At 48.1% G+C, this 17,018-nt stretch overlaps 2 protein-coding genes across 2 annotated transcripts; one reads left to right on the top strand and one right to left on the bottom strand.

The window, feature by feature from the left end:
- Positions 1 to 1,001: 1,001 nt before the first annotated feature.
- LOC137838393 (uncharacterized) lies at positions 1,002 to 1,439 on the bottom strand. The gene has a single exon (XM_068647637.1). It carries the CDS (start codon positions 1,437 to 1,439, stop codon positions 1,002 to 1,004), a length of 438 nt encoding a protein of 145 aa, XP_068503738.1.
- An 11,562-nt stretch (positions 1,440 to 13,001) lies between these two features.
- LOC137838392 (uncharacterized) lies at positions 13,002 to 13,550 on the top strand. The gene has a single exon (XM_068647636.1). It carries the CDS (start codon positions 13,002 to 13,004, stop codon positions 13,548 to 13,550), a length of 549 nt encoding a protein of 182 aa, XP_068503737.1.
- The last annotated feature ends 3,468 nt before the right edge of the window (positions 13,551 to 17,018 follow it).

Genomic DNA, 17,018 nt, shown 5'->3' with positions numbered 1-17,018 from the left:
CTATTCAACGTAGGTCTACCCAACATCATGTTATAAGCAGAGGAGGCATTGACGACAAGGTACCTAATGCTCTCCGTACGTGACGCGATACCATTCGTAAAGGTGCTCCTCAGCTCTAAGTGTCCGCGCACCTCTACCTGGTTTCCCGCGAAACCGTACAGACAACCACCATAGGGCCTTAGCATGTCAGGGGACAGTTGCAGTTTGTTGAAAGTCGTCCAGAACATTACGTCTGCCGACCTTCCCTAATCAACTAGCACACGGTGCACCTTCCTTCCCGCGGTTACCACTGAGATCACCACAGGGTCGTTGTCATGGGGAACAACATCCTGAAGGTCGGCCTTGGTGAAGACAAGGTCGACATCAAAAGCATCGTCGGTCCTTTGTGCTTCTACCGACATCATCGCCCGTGTGTATTTCCTTCGCTGAGAGGCATTACAACCTCCTCTCGAGAAACCTCTCGCGATGGTGTGAATCTCACCATGCATGGGGACTTCGTGCCCCGGGCCACCCCTGTCACCGCCACGTCCTCGGTCCCCTGCTTTTCTTGCAAGTAATTCCTCAGGAGACTGTTCTTCACTAACTCATCTAGCTGGTGTCCCAGTGCCAAGCAGTTGCGTATGGAATGACCGAATGTCTGGTGGAACTCACACCAGGCGTTCTTGTTGGGCCCGAGCCTCTTGTCGGTCTTGGGGGGTACCTTCAGCTTCTTCGCTATATTTGGGATAGCGATGAGGTCCTTTAATTCTACCACGAAGTTGTGCCTTGGTGGCACGTTCTCCCTCTCACGCCCCCTGGGTTGAGGCTTCCTCGGTTGATAGGGTTGCTGCTTCATGGGGGTCTTCTTATCTATCGTTGCCTCATGCACCCTTAGGGTTTGAGGGCGACCAGCCGCACGCGGGCGCGTGGGTACCATGCACATACGCTTTGTTAACTTCTTTCTCCATCGCAATATAAGCCACCGCGCGACGCCTTATCTCGGAGAAGGTCTTGGGGTGATTTCAGATAAGTGACTCGCTGAAGGGGCCTGGCACAATGCCCTTCTTGAACACGTGCACCATCATTCTTTCGTCCTTGAGGTTCAACCTCACTACTTGCGTTCCAAAGCGGTGGAGGAACTCCTTCAAAGACTCTTCCTGATATTGTCTTATGTCAAAGAGATCATAAGAGATAGACGGGGGAGCCCGATTCACGATGTATTGTGCTCTGAACAACTTTGTAAGTTGTGGGAACGATGTTACATGGCCATCAGGGAGGTTGATGAACCAGTCCATCGCTGTTCCCACCAGGGTGCTCATGAACAACTTGCATCTTACCACATCGGGGCCCCTAACTAGCATCATATGCGTATGGAAAGCTGTGAGATGGGCCTTCGGGTCTTCTGTACCAGTGAAGGTCACCTTGGGCACTACCAGCATGGCTGGTATTACGACATCCATGATTTCTTGCGAGAACGACGTTGGGAACTCCCTGGGCGGCGTCGCAGGTTCTTGATCCTCTTCCTCACGCTTGTCTGCGCGATTTTGCAGATCCCTGTGCAGTTCCTCATTTTAATGACACAGTTCCTCACTCGTTGCTCGCGACACCACCAAGTCAGCCTGGATGAGTTCTTGGTTCGCTCTCGATGCAACCATCTCTTCCTGAAGGGCTGACATCTTCTCCATAACATGTTGCAGGGTGAGGCCTTCACCCCTGTTCGGTGCAACAGGTCCCTTCCTCGTACTTCTCATCTCCTAGATCTGTATGGTTTTTGCTGGTGGGACAATGTTTTGTATCGTGCCCCACGGTGGGCGCCAAATGTTCCTGTCGGTTGACCAAATATGCCTTCGTGTGTCTACGTCACTCTCACGTCCTAAATCCCTGCGCTTCACACGTGCCTTTTGGCTGAAAACACAAAGACAAAGGGCGCCCTTGAGGCCATTTGCATTCCGACGCTCAAGTCAATATTAGGGTTAGGAAACACCAAAACTATATTGCATGTCACTGTATGTGTCAAGCGACGCAAAAGAATAGCGTACCTTACTAAGTTTGTTACTTCCCTTTATATAGGCTGAAACTAGGGTTTCCACTTTACCAAAAATGGGTTTTCTGAGGGGGTGGGCCCAACACTGTTGTTACCCTACTCTTAGGATAACCTAGCACGTGGGTTCCCTAACTGAAGTGGAACCTCTGACGGGGTGACCACCTGGGTGCCTCCTCGTGCACCTGATCTCCGGGGTCACCTGCCTTTGGGAGTGCCCTAACTGTTCACATGTCATGCATGCAGCTCATCCCTAGAACGCGACCCTCGCAGGTCATCTCTTTCCATGGCTCTATACTTGTGTTATGCCTAAACGCGTCATCCACTCTACACACATGGACTCTCGTAACCTATGCTTCTCACTTTCTGATAACTAGTGTGTGGTCTAGGATCGACCTCTCGTGGCCCAGCTCTGCTATTCGGGTCCCGATGTCTGACCTCTCCACACTGTCTAGTGGCACACCGGTACATCCTAGTAACCGATGTCTGACCACTCTTTGGTTCCTTGGAGCACGTGCTTTGCAAGATACTGGTCCACGTTGCTTGTGGGACCCTGCTTTCGTGGCACCAATATTACTAGTGGTCAACAACACCCGAGGACTGGTCGGCACACTTTGTTATTTCTGGTGTTGTAGCCAAGGAGTATTGTGTGCTCTTGAGGTTGTCAAGATCAACATTTTTGGTGTGTGCTGTGCCAAAGGAAGTGTGTTTCTTGAAGGGTTCAAGGTCACTTCTTTGGTGGTTTTGTGTGTAATTTGTATTGATTGCTTAGTGGATTGCCTACTGGCTTCTGGGGACTGGATGTAGCTTTTGGTTTAAGAGTGAACTTGTATAAACTCCTTGTGTATCTCTTTTTTCCCTTCAACTCATTTAAATTCAATTGTTATTGATTTGCTGGTATAAATAACCGATTGTTTTTCCGGTGCTTTGCTGTTTTGCGTTTTATATCTTGGCTAACTGAATTTTTGATTGAGTTTCATACAAAGGATTTTGTTCTAGCCTAAATTTTTTTTGAAACCCCCTTTAAACAATTCACCCACCTCTCATTTAAAGCTATATATTCTAAAAATTGGCATCAAGAGCTTGGTACTTGAAAGATACTCAAGTTTAATCCTAAAATCTTTTTCAATGGCTGAAAAACTACCTTTTGGAGAGGGTGCTTCAATTAACAGACCACCTCTGTTCTGTGGTTTGAATTATCAATTATGGAAAGTTAGAATGAAAATCTTTGTTGAATCTCTTAATAACGGAATTTGGGATGCAATTGAAAATGGCCCTTTTATTCCTAAATTTGAAAAGGACGGATCTTCTATTGAAAAACCTTGGTCCCAATCGACTGATGCTGAAAATAAAAAGGCCAAGTTTGATTGTATTGCCAAGAATATCATAACATCTGCTTTGAATTTGGATGAATTTTCTAGGATATCACAATGTTCATCGACCAAGGAGATGTGGGACACTTTGGAAGTCACCTGATCCTGTCGACAACTCGAACGTGGAGGAATCGCTTTGTAGCACTCTCTGTCCCGTCTACGCAACTGTGTTCTCTGCAAAATCACCCTCAGAACCTTCTCTTGGATCTCCAAACGTGACCTGCAAAACACACAGACGGCGCCTCTAGCGGCCGTTTGCACTCCGACGATCAAGTTAGACCACAGAACCACCAAATGAGAAAAACTAGTAGTGTGTGTGAAAAACTCTTGCTCTCTTTTTCTCGTATCCTCTCAATCTCTTCCTGATTCTATTTTATGTCTCTCCTTCTGTTTCTGGGCCTAACAGAATTCTGTTATGCTTTTCTGGCATGTGTCAGAACCCTGTTATGCTTTTCTGAGACAATGTACCTCCAGAATCAGTAGAGTGTGGGTGTGAGAGTCTGTGCGTGTCTGCGCGTCTCTGCGCTTGGCTGCGCCTGTCTGTACCCTTAGTGGTACGGAGTGCACCTTTATCTGGACCGCACCCCTCTCAGATGATGACACGTGGAGGCATGCAACTCACATCTAACCACACACGTGTCACTTACTGGAAGGGCTCTAGCGCTTCTCCTTGTGCGCCTAAGTTATTCCCTTGCGGAGTAACTTAGGATATTTCTTCCATCTGGGTAAGTCGCATACTCTCAGGAGAACGCCGGGTGTGGCTGGTCTAGGCACACTCACCAAGCGTTGCCCTCTGCGTAACGGCTTACCCTTCACGGTATCGCGCACGTAATGGGTTGAGGGAATCACCAATCACTGATTGGTTTACTAGTTCCCTCAGGCCACTCTCGTGCACGATTTCCTGAGATGTGCTCATGCGAGGTCCATGCGTAACGCTCTCGCTGGGAACCTCAATCCCAGTTTAACTGCGTGTAACACGGGCCCCCGATGACCATGCACCCGATGACTGATCAGTGCTCTATTGCTTCTCGCGTTCTGCCCCCAGGCGTTAGTCTGGGAACTGGTCTGTTGGTGGCCACTTGGCTACTGACCACCGATCACCGTTCTGGGTGATCTGTCCCCTGACCTCTCTGCCGCCTGATCTGTCGGTGGTCACTTGGTTACTGACCCCCCGATCATCGTTCTTGGCGATCGCCTCCCTGATCTCTCTGTCACCTGGTCCACGTGTCACCCTGCGAGTGGTCCACGTGGTTCTCTGCTGCTGACGTCATTGACTACCGATGACCGATCGGATCATCACCCATGAAGGAACAAATGATGTGAAGAGTATGAGATGTTCAGAATGCTTAAAGGAGAATCTATTGCTGAAGTGCAAAAGAGGTTCACTCACATCATCAACCATCTAATGAGCCTTGAGAAAACCTTTGATTAAGAAGAACTAAACATCAAGATTCTCAAGTGCCTAGATAGATCTTGGCAACCTAAGGTAACAACAATTTCTGAATCAAAAGATTTGACATCTTTGACAACGGCTTCATTGTTTGGTAAGCTTAGAGAACATGGTTAGAAAGGAATAGACTCAATGTTCAAGAAAATGAAGACAAGCATGTGAGAAGCATTGCCTTGAAAGCTGCCAAGCAGAAAAGAAAACAAGATTCAAGTGATGAAAGCGAAGAAGAAAACCTTAGCTTGCTGTCCAAAAAGTTTAGTAGATTCTTGAAGAGAAATCGCATTAAAGAAGCCAACAAAGAAAGGTATGGCAACAATAAAACAAGTGATTTCAATTCTAACAATTATACCTGCTTTGGTTGTGGTGAACAAGGGCATATAAAAGCTGATTGCCCAAATAAAGAAAGCAATGAAAAAATCAAGCTACAAGGAGAAGAAGGGAAAAACAAGAAGAACATATATTGCTTGGGATGAAAATGAAGTTTCCTCATCAAGCTCCTCATCAAGTGAAGATGAAAAAACAAACATATGCTTAATTGCAAAAGGAGATGATGAGTCAAGCAGTGTAAGTTCACGTGCTTCCCCAAGTGCTAAAAATTATAGTAAATTGCTTCAAGCTTTTCAAGAAACTCATGAAGAAGCTAACCGATTGGTTCTCTCAAACAATCGATTGAAAGGGTTGAACAATTGGCTTGAAAAGAGGGTTAAGACCCTTGAAGAAGAGCTAGAAAAATCAAAAAAATGATTTTGAAAAGCATTGCAAAAACTCTTCTCATGTGTGTGACTCTCTTGTTTGTGAAAATTGTGAAAATCTTGAAAAGAAAGTTCATTATCTTGTAAGAACAGTGGATAAGCTTTCAAAGGGTAAATCCAACTTTGAGAATGTCTTGGCATCTCAAAATTGTGTTTTTGGAAAAGCTGGATTAGGTTTTAATCCACAGAACAAGCAAGATAAGTTTTCAAAGAATTTTTCAAAATTGTCAGGAAAACAACCGATTGTTAAGTCGAAACAACCGGTTGTTACATGCTTTTATTGCATGAAAACAGGCTATTCAGTCAGATTCTGTAAAATAAGAAAATATTTTGTTCCCAAAGATTTCATGAAATGGATTCCCAAAGGTTGTGACTTTCAAATGATGAAGGTAAATCAAAAGGTCCCACATTTGTAAAGTTACCAAATCTTGTTGCTTGAACTTTTTATGATGCAGGGATACTGAGTAAAGTGTGAAGTCCTGAGTTAGCTGATCAAGCTTTTGGAAGAAAAGCAGTGTATCTGGAACTGGATTAAAAGTTGATACCAGTCCAATTTGTTTCAAAAACTAAAAGAAGCACTCTTGATCACAAACAATGACTCATTGAAGGAACTTCATAACAAAAGGATAAGACCTTCCTTGTCTTTGCTTTTCAATTACTAATTCATGATTAAATTCTTCTTTTTCAAATGAGCAATTGCATTTCCTTTGAACCTTTCTCAGTTTATGCTTGGAATTCACAATCTGTTAAACTGTTGCAGAAAAACAATCGATCGTTTCTTCTCTGACAGCACTGTGAAGAATTGATTTGATTTCTCTATGCATTCTATCCTTTGCAGATTCAAAATTTAATGATTCTTTAAGTCAATAAAGCAGTCTTGAAAGCATGTTTTGGCTCTGGAGGAAGTTACATATTGTCATAAAGGAATATATTTCATATCTTGGAAATTCAAGAGCCTTTATGTCTAGTCAAAAGTCATATGTACTGACCATGTGTTTTTTTGCTCTATGCTAACACTTTCTGTTCAAAGCTTGGACCAGTTTTCTACCTTGAAGACTGAAATCCACTACCACCAAAGGATCAAAAAAGGTCTCTGTTTTGCTATAAAATCTACTGCAGCTGTTTTCCTTCACAAAAACAACCCATTGACTCATCTCTTGCAACATCTCTTTCTCTCCTTGTGTGTGTGCCTTTTTCTTATTCTACTTTCATGGATTCCACTTCTCCTACATCAAAGAGGATTAAAACTAGGGTTGTGAGGTCAGTAGGACGTCTTGAGGGCTGGTTTTTAGGAGATAATGAATTGATTGAGAGGTATCGCTTTGAAACAAGTACAAAAGTGATAAACAATCCAAAAGTTGTCTCCTTTGATTGGTTGAAAAGCCAAAAGTTGGCCAATGTGAGAAGGCTTCTCAAGGAACAACTGCTGAAGAGGTTCTTGGAGATGAAGGGGAACATATATCCAGATCTAATTCGGGTCTTCTACACAAACTTGAAGTTTGAAGGAAACAATCATGTTTCACATGTTAAAAGTGTAGACATGGAGATTACTCATGATGTATGGGCTGCTGTAACTGGTTTGAAATATGTTGGGTTGAGAATTAATAAAGGAAACATTGGTGTAGTGGAAGACTTCAACAAGATTCAATATTATAAAAGCCGTTGCTCCTTGCCTTAACCTCTTATGATTTAACAATTAAATTCTTCAAAACAGTACCTACTAAGTAGAGCTAGACTCACCTCAAGTCAATTTCCACTTAACAAGCACCAATTGAAATTCATCCACCAACAATTTTAGAGGTCAAGAAAAGAAAGCAAGAAACAAATTAAATTTGAAAAGTACCACACCAACTGAATTTAATGATATGACACAACTTAGAAGGAGTTCAGAATGATATTGGACAAGCAAATAAAAAAAAATCCGTTTAGTTCTACCCATGTGTTTAGCCAAAAAATCCATTTGTTTGAAATATGTTGGGTTGAGAATTAATAAAGGAAACATTGGTGTAGTGGAAGACTTCAACAAGATTCAATATTACAAAAGCTGTTTGAAGAATCCACAAGCTCAAGTAAGAACTTGTTCAGTTGGAGGTTGAAATTAGATGAGAGAGTCTTGGCTGTCATTGTCACTTGGATTCTAACTCCAAGGGGGAGCAGCCATTCTGTATTAACAGAAGAAGATCTTTTCTATATTTATTGCATTATGAAGAAAGTCAAGATCAATTGGATTCATATCATCAAAGAGTATATGCAAAAATCCATGAGGTTAAGTGACTACCATTACCCCTATGCTGTTTTAATTTCTAAATTTTTGCTCTATTTTGAAGTGAATCTTGAGGATGAAACTTTTGAGTTGGTGAAATCAACACAAGAAGTGAACAATGGTTCACTAAGCAAAATGGGTTTCACCAAGATCAATGGAAAATGGGTAAGCAAAGATGGTGATCATGGTGGTTCCTCAAGTTCTGCGCCTGCTGATTTTGATGAAGAAGATCAAGATGCTGATATGAATGTTCAGAATGAAGAACAACCTGCAACTGACTTTGATGCTAGAACAAGTGCTGAACATCAAGGGGATGTGACTCCCTCAAGTTTTCATTTGAGAGATACATGGTGGATAAACTTGATGGATTTGTGGAAAATAAAAGAAATCTCCATGATCTTTGTGTTACAAATTTCCAGAATATTGACAACTGTACCGTCCCGTATCCGGGCGTTGACAAAGTCAACGTCGGGGTCAAAGTCAACATAAGGCGTCGCCTAGGTGAGGAGACGCCAAGTGCAAGCATCGCCGAGGCGGGGCGTCGCCGAGATGAAGCGTCGCCAAGGTAAGGTGTCGCCTAGGTGAAGGCATCGCCAAGTCAAGGCGTCGCCCAGCTAGGGCGTCGCCAAGGTCAAATGTCACAAAAGCAAGGCAATCACGGTGTTGCTCCCCGATACCCATGGGTAGGAAAGACCTTGGAGGGAGTGACGCCATGGGAAGGCCTCAAACCCCGATAACCCGGGGTAGCAATAAAGAGAAGAGAAAGGTGGCTTAAAGGCCATAATAATAGCGCCGGTATAGAGCAATCTGACTCGTGAAGTGCCCATGTCGCCCCAGAGACGCCCTTGGGATAGTTACGACTCATAAGAGGGGTCACGCCCGGGGGCAGCCAGGTGCAGGGTACGAGAGGAAGGTAGATACGCTCTCAAAGTGAGTGACTAGAGGTTTGGGGCATGAGTTGGCACCCAGAAAGTCACCCCTTGCGTAGATGCACTCCCAGGTAGGAGGACTCACACGAGGAAATACCCCCAGATGGGGTCACGGCGCTGTGAGGCCCTCCACGTGTACAACAGCCAAGTCAGAATAGAAACGTCATTTTGTCAGGTACAAGGTAATTAAAGTTATTTAACACAGTTTACGTTTCGAGCATTTAAGGTACTATAAATGCTCCCAAGCGGTTTGAACGTCTTAAATGCGTTGGACGTTTTATAATTAAATGCGCTTTAAGGTGCTTTGAATGCGGGAGTAGTTTAAATAGCGCCTTGAATGTTGGAAACGGGGTTCGAACTTTTGGCAGACTTTCCGAGAGTACACTTTAGTTGCTTGCTCGAGTCATGAGACGACAGACAAGGGACTAGGGAAAGAGAGGTTGTTTGCCAGAGGGAGAAAAGATACACAGTACACAGTTTCATTAGACCACCTTCAGAGTGCCAGTCACGGTGCTCCGATACGGAGGTGTAGAGTTTTGGTGTTTCTTGCTAGCTGACTTGAGCGTCGGAGTGCAAACGGCCGCTAGGGCGCCCTTTTATCCTTCTTTGCAGGAATCCACAGGTAACCAGTGGGAAGGAGTCCCTAGCTGACGGGTGAGGTTGCGCACAAAGACATCCCAGGTCAACCGGCCGGAACATTTGGCGCCCACCGTGGGGCCGATTTAAAACATCAGTCCCATCACAAGCAACGAAGATCTATCAGAGCCACCATAACGTTGGCAGAAGTTGGAGGAAACAGTGAAGAATGAGGGCTACCACTAGACAAGGTACCGCACGCGCGGCGAGTGTGGAAATGTCTATGCAGCAGGTACTGGAAATGATGCGGGGACTGCAGGATGAGATGGCGGAGTCGAGGATAGAACAGAAACGCATTCAGGCGGACCTCGCAGTCTCGCGCGCGAGAAACGAAGAGCTCCATCGGGTGAATGAAGAGTTGCACCGGGATTTGAACTATAACCAAGGGAAACGCGAACAAGATGAGACCGAGCGTCTCACCCCACCAAGGGAGTTTTCCACACCCTTCTCGCAGGAGATTCTGGATGCGGCGATCCCCAACACGTTCGCGGGGCCCAAGGTGATCTTTACCGGGATGGAGGACCCCGAGGCGCATCTCACTGCATTCCACACGCAGATGGTATTGGTAGGCGGCTCCGATGCCGCAAGGTGCAAGCTCTTTATGAGCACGTTGACAGGGATGGCAATGGATTGGTTCATCAGCCTTCCAAATGGCCATATCACCTCCTTTTGGCAGTTGTCGCAGCTGTTTAGGGAGCAATACCTGGAGAACAAGGCCCCGTCGCAAGTTTCCTACGACCTGTTTGATGTAAACAGTATCAAGGGGAAACCCTAAAAGAATACATCAACCGCTTCGGGGCCCAAGTAGTAAAAGTTGGTACTTTGGAGGAGCCTATGATTGTGTATGCCTTCAGGAAAGGCGTGTGTGCCGGCCCTTTTTGCGAATCTATTATTCGCAATCGCCCAAGGACCTTTGCTGAAATACGACGTTGGGCGGTGGAACATATCGCCTCCGAAGGAGAGGTGTGCGAGAAGCGAACCAGCGTCGTGCCCTCACGCCCGAGGGCGCAGACGCGGGATCAGCCCGTCAGGGTCAATGAGACCACGACGGGGAGGAAGAAGCCAGAGGGGAGACGCCCCTATGAGGCCAGAAAACCCCAGCCCTGGGGTCCAGCAGGAGGCGATCGCCCGGCCAGAGAGAGGGCAAGGCCGGCGAGATACAACTTTGTGGTGGAGTTGAAGGACCTGATCGCCGTACCTAATATAGCCGAGAGGTTGAGGCGACCGGCGAAGACTGATAAGGTGTTAGGGCCTCGGAAAGACTCTTGGTGCGAGTTCCACGAGGCTCTCGGTCATCACATCGATAACTGCCTGTCGCTGGGTTACCAGCTAGATGAGCGGGTGAGAAGCGGGTTTCTGAAGGATTATGTCGCGGAACCTGCCACGACCGCCGCCCTGCCGACGCCAGCGGAAGAACAACCACACGAGATGCCTGTTCTCGACGAGGTTCACACCATTGCTGGAGGCTTTTCCGGCGGAGGACCACCGCCTCCCAGCGAAAGAAATACGCAAGGGGGGTCAACTCAATGGAGGAAAGAAAATCAGGTGATCCGTGGGAGTCGGACCTCGTGTTCACGAGGGCGGATCTGCGAGATGTCGTGCCACACGACAATGACCTCGTGGTCATTTCAGTTGTCACGGCGGGCCGAAAGGTGCACAGGGTTCTAGTCGACCAGGGGAGTTCAGCAGACGTCATGTTCTGGTCGACATTCAACAAGTTGCGGTTGTCTCCCGACCTTTTGAGGCCCTACACAGGATGCCTATATGGGTTCGCGGATAACCAGGTGGAAGTCCGAGGCTACTTGGAGCTGAGGACAACGTTCATAGATGGAGAGGCCTCGCGTACCGAAAGCATCCGGTACTTGGTCGTAAACGCCAACTCTGCCTACAACATCTTGTTGGGCAGACGGGCATTGAATAGGCTGAATGCAGTAGCCTCCACGCGCCATATGAAGATGAAGGTGCCAGACCTCAGCGGCAAGGTAATAGTCATAAAGTCGGACCAGGAGGAAGCGCGCAAATGTTATGAGAATAGCCTGAAAACAAAGAGGGGCGTGTTCATGGTGTTTGAGCGTCCACCAAGTGCAGACACGACAATGATTGAGGCGACGCCCGCGGGGTCAACGCCTGACGAGGCCACACTCGTGGGGGTGACGCCCGAGGCAGACACACTCATGGAGGAGGGCCCTGACGACGCGGCGCCCGTTAAGGATAATAGCAGGGATCAGCAGGCGGCTAACGTGGTGGAGAGGGAGATTGGCGGCAAAACGTTTAAGCTAGGGCGTTTGCTGAGCCAAGAGGAGCAGGAGGAGGTGGCAGAGGTGATTTCTCGCCACTTAGATGCTTTCGCATGGTCTGCCTCGGATATGCCCGGCATCGACCCTGATTTCCTATGTCATCACCTTAGCATGGACGCCACGGTCCGCCTCGTGCGCTAAAGAAGGAGAAAGTTTAATGAAGAGAGGCAGCTGGTGGTAAGGGAAGAAACGCAGAAGCTGCTGAGTGCTGATCACATCAGGGAGATTCAGTACCCTGAATGGCTGGCCAACGTCGTCCTGGTGAAGAAGGCGAACGGGAAGTGGAGGATGTGCGTGGACTTCACAGACTTGAATAAAGCGTGCCTGAAGGACTCGTACCCACTGCCCAACATCGACGCGTTGGTGGACAGCGCCTCCGGTTGCAATGTGCTTAGCTTTTTGGATGCATTCTCGAGGTACAACCAGATCAAAATGTACCCGAGAGATGAGAGTAAAACTGCGTTCATGACGGAGACCAGCAGTTACTGTTACAAGGTGATGCCTTTTGGGATGAAAAACGCAGGCGCCACCTACCAAAGGCTGATGGACAAGGTCATAGCGCCCATGTTAGGGAGGAATGTGTACGCCTACGTGGATGATATGGTAGTAGCGTCGAAGGATAGGGCACAACACGTGGCGGACCTAGAGGAGTTGTTCGTCACTATATCCAAGTACCGCCTCAAGCTAAACCCCGAGAAGTGTGTCTTCGGGGTAGAAGCCGGTAAGTTCCTAGGTTTCATGCTCATGGAGAGGGGAATAGAGGCGAACCCCGATAAATGCGCAGCAATCATCGCCATGCGAAGCCCGACGTCAGTGAAGGAAGTGCAGCAGCTGACGGGGCGTATGGCGACACTATCAAGGTGTTTCTCTGCTGGAGGAGAGAAAGAGCACCCGTATTTGCAGTGCCTTTAAAGAAATAGTCGCTTCACGTGGACTGACGAATGCGAAGCGGCCTTCATGAAGTTGAAAGACTATTTGGCGACGCCACCAGTCCTTTGCAAACCAGTAGCGGGCGTGCCCCTCCGGCTGTACTTCGCGGTGACAGAGCGAGATATCAGCTCTGTACTGGTCCAGGAGCAGGACCAGATTCAAAAGCCCATCTATTTTGTGAGCAAGGCCTTACAAGGCGCGAAGACGAGATACCAGGCGCTGGAGAAGCCAGCGTTGGCCGTGGTATTTTCGGTCAGGAGGCTCCGCCATTACTTCCACAACTTTACAGTGGTGGTGATGACGAACCTCCCTATACAAAAGGTATTGCAGAAACCTGACGTAGCGGGAAGGATGGTGCGCTGGGCGGTGGAGTTGTCAGAGTTTGATATCCAGTATGAGCCCAGAGGATCCATCAAAGGGCAGGTATATGCAGATTTCGTGGCAAAACTCTCGCCCGGGGGCGAACAAGAGGTGGAGGCAGGTTCGCAGTGGTTGCTCTCGGTCGACGGCTCTTCCAACCAACAAGGAAGTGGCGCGGGGATAGTCTTGGAGGGACCCAATGGCGTGCTGATCGAGCAAGCTCTACGCTTCGCCTTTAAGGCAAGTAATAATCAAGCTGAGTACGAAGCTCTGGTTGCAGGGATGCTTCTGGCTAAGGAGATGGGCGCGCAGAACCTCTTGGTGAAAAGCGATTCTCAGCTGATTACGGGACAAGTATCAGGCGAGTTTCAAGCAAAAGACCCGCAGATGGCAGCGTATCTGAAATACGTCCAACTGCTGAAGGGAGCATTTAGTGCTCTTGAGCTAGTACATGTCCCGAGGGAGCAGAATGCCAGAGCTGACCTGCTTGCCAAGCTAGCCTGCTCAAGCAAGGGGGGTAGACAGAGGACAGTAATCTAAGAGAGACTCAAAGCTCCGCGTAAATTCGTGGAAGATAACAGGGTGGACGTCCTCCATATTTGTACAGCGAGAGGGAGGCCAAGGAGTCATCGTTCTTTGACTCAAGATATGGTGAAGACACCCCACATTAACATATACGCGGACACGCCCGAAGGAGGAAGGCACGCGCAGATATGTGCTTTAGCCGTGGGAGACACCTGGATGACGCCATACAGGCGGTATCTGGCGGATGGGGCTCTCCCAGCGGAGCCTGAAGAGGGTAAGAAGGTTAAGAGCAATGCTGCAAGATACACTCTAGTGGACGGAGTATTGTTCAGGCACGGGTTCACCCACCTCATCTTAACGTGCGTAAGCGGCGACGAGTTTACCAGAATAATGGCGGAGCTCCACGAAGGCATTTGTGGGAGTCACATAGGGGGAAGGTCTTTAGCCTCTAAGGTGGTACGCGCAGGTTTCTATTGGCCAACAGTAAAGGAAGATTGCGTGCGACACGCCCAGCGTTGCAAGCAATGTCAAAAACACGCTGACTGGCACAAGGCGCCGCCAGAAGAGCTACGATCCATATACAGCCCGTGGCCTTTCCATACGTGGGGGATCGACATCCTAGGTCCATTCCCATTGGCGATAAGGCAGATGAAGTACTTGATTGTGGCCATTGAATACTTCACCAAGTGGATAGAGGCGGAGCCCGTGGCCCAGATTACTGCGCACAAGGTGCAACACTTTGTTTGGAAGAACATTGTGTGCCGCTTTTGTGTACCTAGGCGGCTGGTATCCGACAATGGAACTCAGTTCGCCAGCCAACAGTTGAGAAACCTGTGTGCAGAGGTAGGCATCAAACAAGTGTTTGCATCAGTCGAACACCCCAAACTAACGGGCAGGTAGAGTCAGCGAATAGAGTTTTGCTGAGAGGGCTCAAGAGAAGGCTAGAAAAGGCCAAAGGAGCGTGGGCAGAGGAAGTGCCAAGGATCGTATGGGCATACCACACCATGCCCCAATCTTCCACCAGGGAGACGCCTTTCAGCTTAGTGTATGGGTCGGATGCGATGATCTCGGTCGAGATACATGAAAGCTCGCCACGCTTCCAAAATTTCGTGGCTGAGGAATCCAACGAAGAAAGGCGGGTGAACTTGGACCTACTAGACGAAGCTAGGGAGGAAGCCAGAATAAAGGCCGAAGCAGTAAAAAGAAGAGTAGAGTGACAATATAGCTCTAAGGTGAAGCCACGGCAGTTCCAGATTGGCGACCTAGTTATGAGGAAGGCTCACCCCTATGAGCTAGAGAATAAGCTGTCTCCCAAGTGGACCAGACCCTTTAGAGTTACCGAGGCTAAGGGCAATGGTTCGTACAACCTAGAGACTTTGGAAGGGGGTCCCATTCCGCGCAGCTGGAATGCAGCCAACTAGAAGTTTTATTTTAGTTGACTTATGTAAACAGCCATGTAACAATTTTATTATAGGGGACACTCTTTTACCCTCTCGGGGGTTTTTTAACGAGGTCACCCAAATAAAAGAAAGAGAAGTTCAAGAAAGATTTGCCTTGGTTTTCATCTTCTTTCCACTCGAAGTGCAAGGCCAAGGGCTATAAAGATGTGATCCGATCGGTCATCGGTAGTCGATGACGTCAGCAGCAGAGAACCACGTGGACCACTCGCAGGGTGACACGTGGACCAGGTGACAGAGAGATCAGGGAGGCGATCGCCAAGAGCGGTGATCGGGGGTCAGTAACCAAGTGACCACCGACAGATCAGGCGGCAGAGAGGTCAGGGGACAGATCACCCAGAACGGTGATCGGTGGTCAGTAACCAAGTGGTCACCAACAGACCAGTCCCCAGATGAACGCTTGGGGGCAGAACGCGAGAAGCAATAGAGCACTGATCAGTCATCGGGTGCATGGTCATCGGGGTCTCGTGTTACACGCAGTTAAACTGGGACTGAGGTTCCCAGCGAGAGCGTTACACATGGACCTCGCATGAGCACATCTCAGGGAATCGCGCACGAGAGTGGCCTGAGGGAGCTAGTAAACCGATCAGTGATTGGTGATTCCCTCAACCCATTACGTGCGTGAAGGGTAAGCCGTCTACGCAGAGAGCAACGCTTGGTGAGTGTGCCTAGACCAGCCACACCTGGCGTTCTCCTGAGAGTATGCGATTTACCCAGATGGAAGAAATATGCTAAGTTACTCCGCAAGGGAATAACTTAGTACACAAAGAGAAGCGCTAGAGCCCTTCAAGTAGTGGCACGTGTAGGGTCAGATGTGAGTCGCATGCCTCCACGTGTCATCATCTGAGAAGGGCGCGGTCCAGATAAAGGTGCACTCCGTACCGCTAAAAGGTACAGACAAGCGCAGCCAAGCGCAGAGACGCGCGGACACGCACAGACACTCACACTCTACTGATTCTGGAGGTACGTTGTCTCTGAAAAGCATAACAGGGTTCTGACACATGCCAGAGGGGCATAACATAATTCTGTTAGGCCCAGATACAGAGAGAGGCATAAAAGAGAATCAGGGTGAGATTCAGAGGGAGAGAGAAAAAAAAAAAGAGCAAGAGTTTTCACACACACTACTAGTTTTTCTCATTGGTGGTTCTGTGATCTAACTTGATCGTCGGAGTGCAAACGGCCGCTAGAGGCGCCGTCTGTGTGTTTTGCAGGTCGCGTTTGGAGATCCTAGAGAAGGTTCTGAGGGTGATTTTGCAGATAACATAGTCGCGTAGACGGGGCAGAGAGTGCTACGAAGCGATTCCTCCACGTTCTAGTTGTCGGCAGGATCAAGATGAAAGACAGATTCGAAATAGGCGACAGGCGTCGCCAAGTGGAAGCGTCGCCAAGCATACGCGTCGCCAAGAGCAGGCGTCGCCAGATGCAAGCGTCGCCCACAGAGTAGGCGTCGCCAGATGCAGGCGTCGCCAAGAGGAAGTGTCGCCTAGGTAGGTCGTCGCCTAGTAAACATAACGGGGGAGCATGGATAGTATGTTAAAAGAAGCGAATGCAGGCGAGGGTGTGCAAAAATAAAGCGGCGTTACAGAAAGCAAAAAACATGACACCAAAGAGTTAATATTACAAATAGAGTTCGAGATAAAGGTCAATGAGACAAATGAGGCGAACAGGTACATGCTCTATGCTCAAAGAAAAAGTACAAACATGACCACTTTTCAGTGGCCTTCGGAGTTGGGATGGGAGGAGGACGAAGCTCCCTCAGCGCCCGGGTAAGCTGTGACCTCCGCTGCTGGTTTATCTTCGAACCTGCACCAAGGGAAACGAACATGGTAAAGACACCACGAGGAAAAACATGCAAAGACTTAGAAAGCATCAAAAGCGGAAGTTTTTAAGGCAGTCACTCGTACATATATACTTCTCTAGGGTCCCGGCGTTAAACTCCAAACTGATCAAAGTGGCGGAGTCAAAACCCCCCGCCTCAGCCAGGATCCGGCAAACCACCTGGTCGTTCAGGGTTAGTTTCTTGAAG

Source organism: Phaseolus vulgaris, chromosome 4 (genome assembly GCF_000499845.2).
Source record: "Phaseolus vulgaris cultivar G19833 chromosome 4, P. vulgaris v2.0, whole genome shotgun sequence".
Lineage (NCBI taxonomy): Eukaryota > Viridiplantae > Streptophyta > Magnoliopsida > Fabales > Fabaceae > Phaseolus > Phaseolus vulgaris.
Note: the sequence above shows the minus strand (reverse complement) of the source record. Positions and strands in the feature narration are given on the sequence as shown.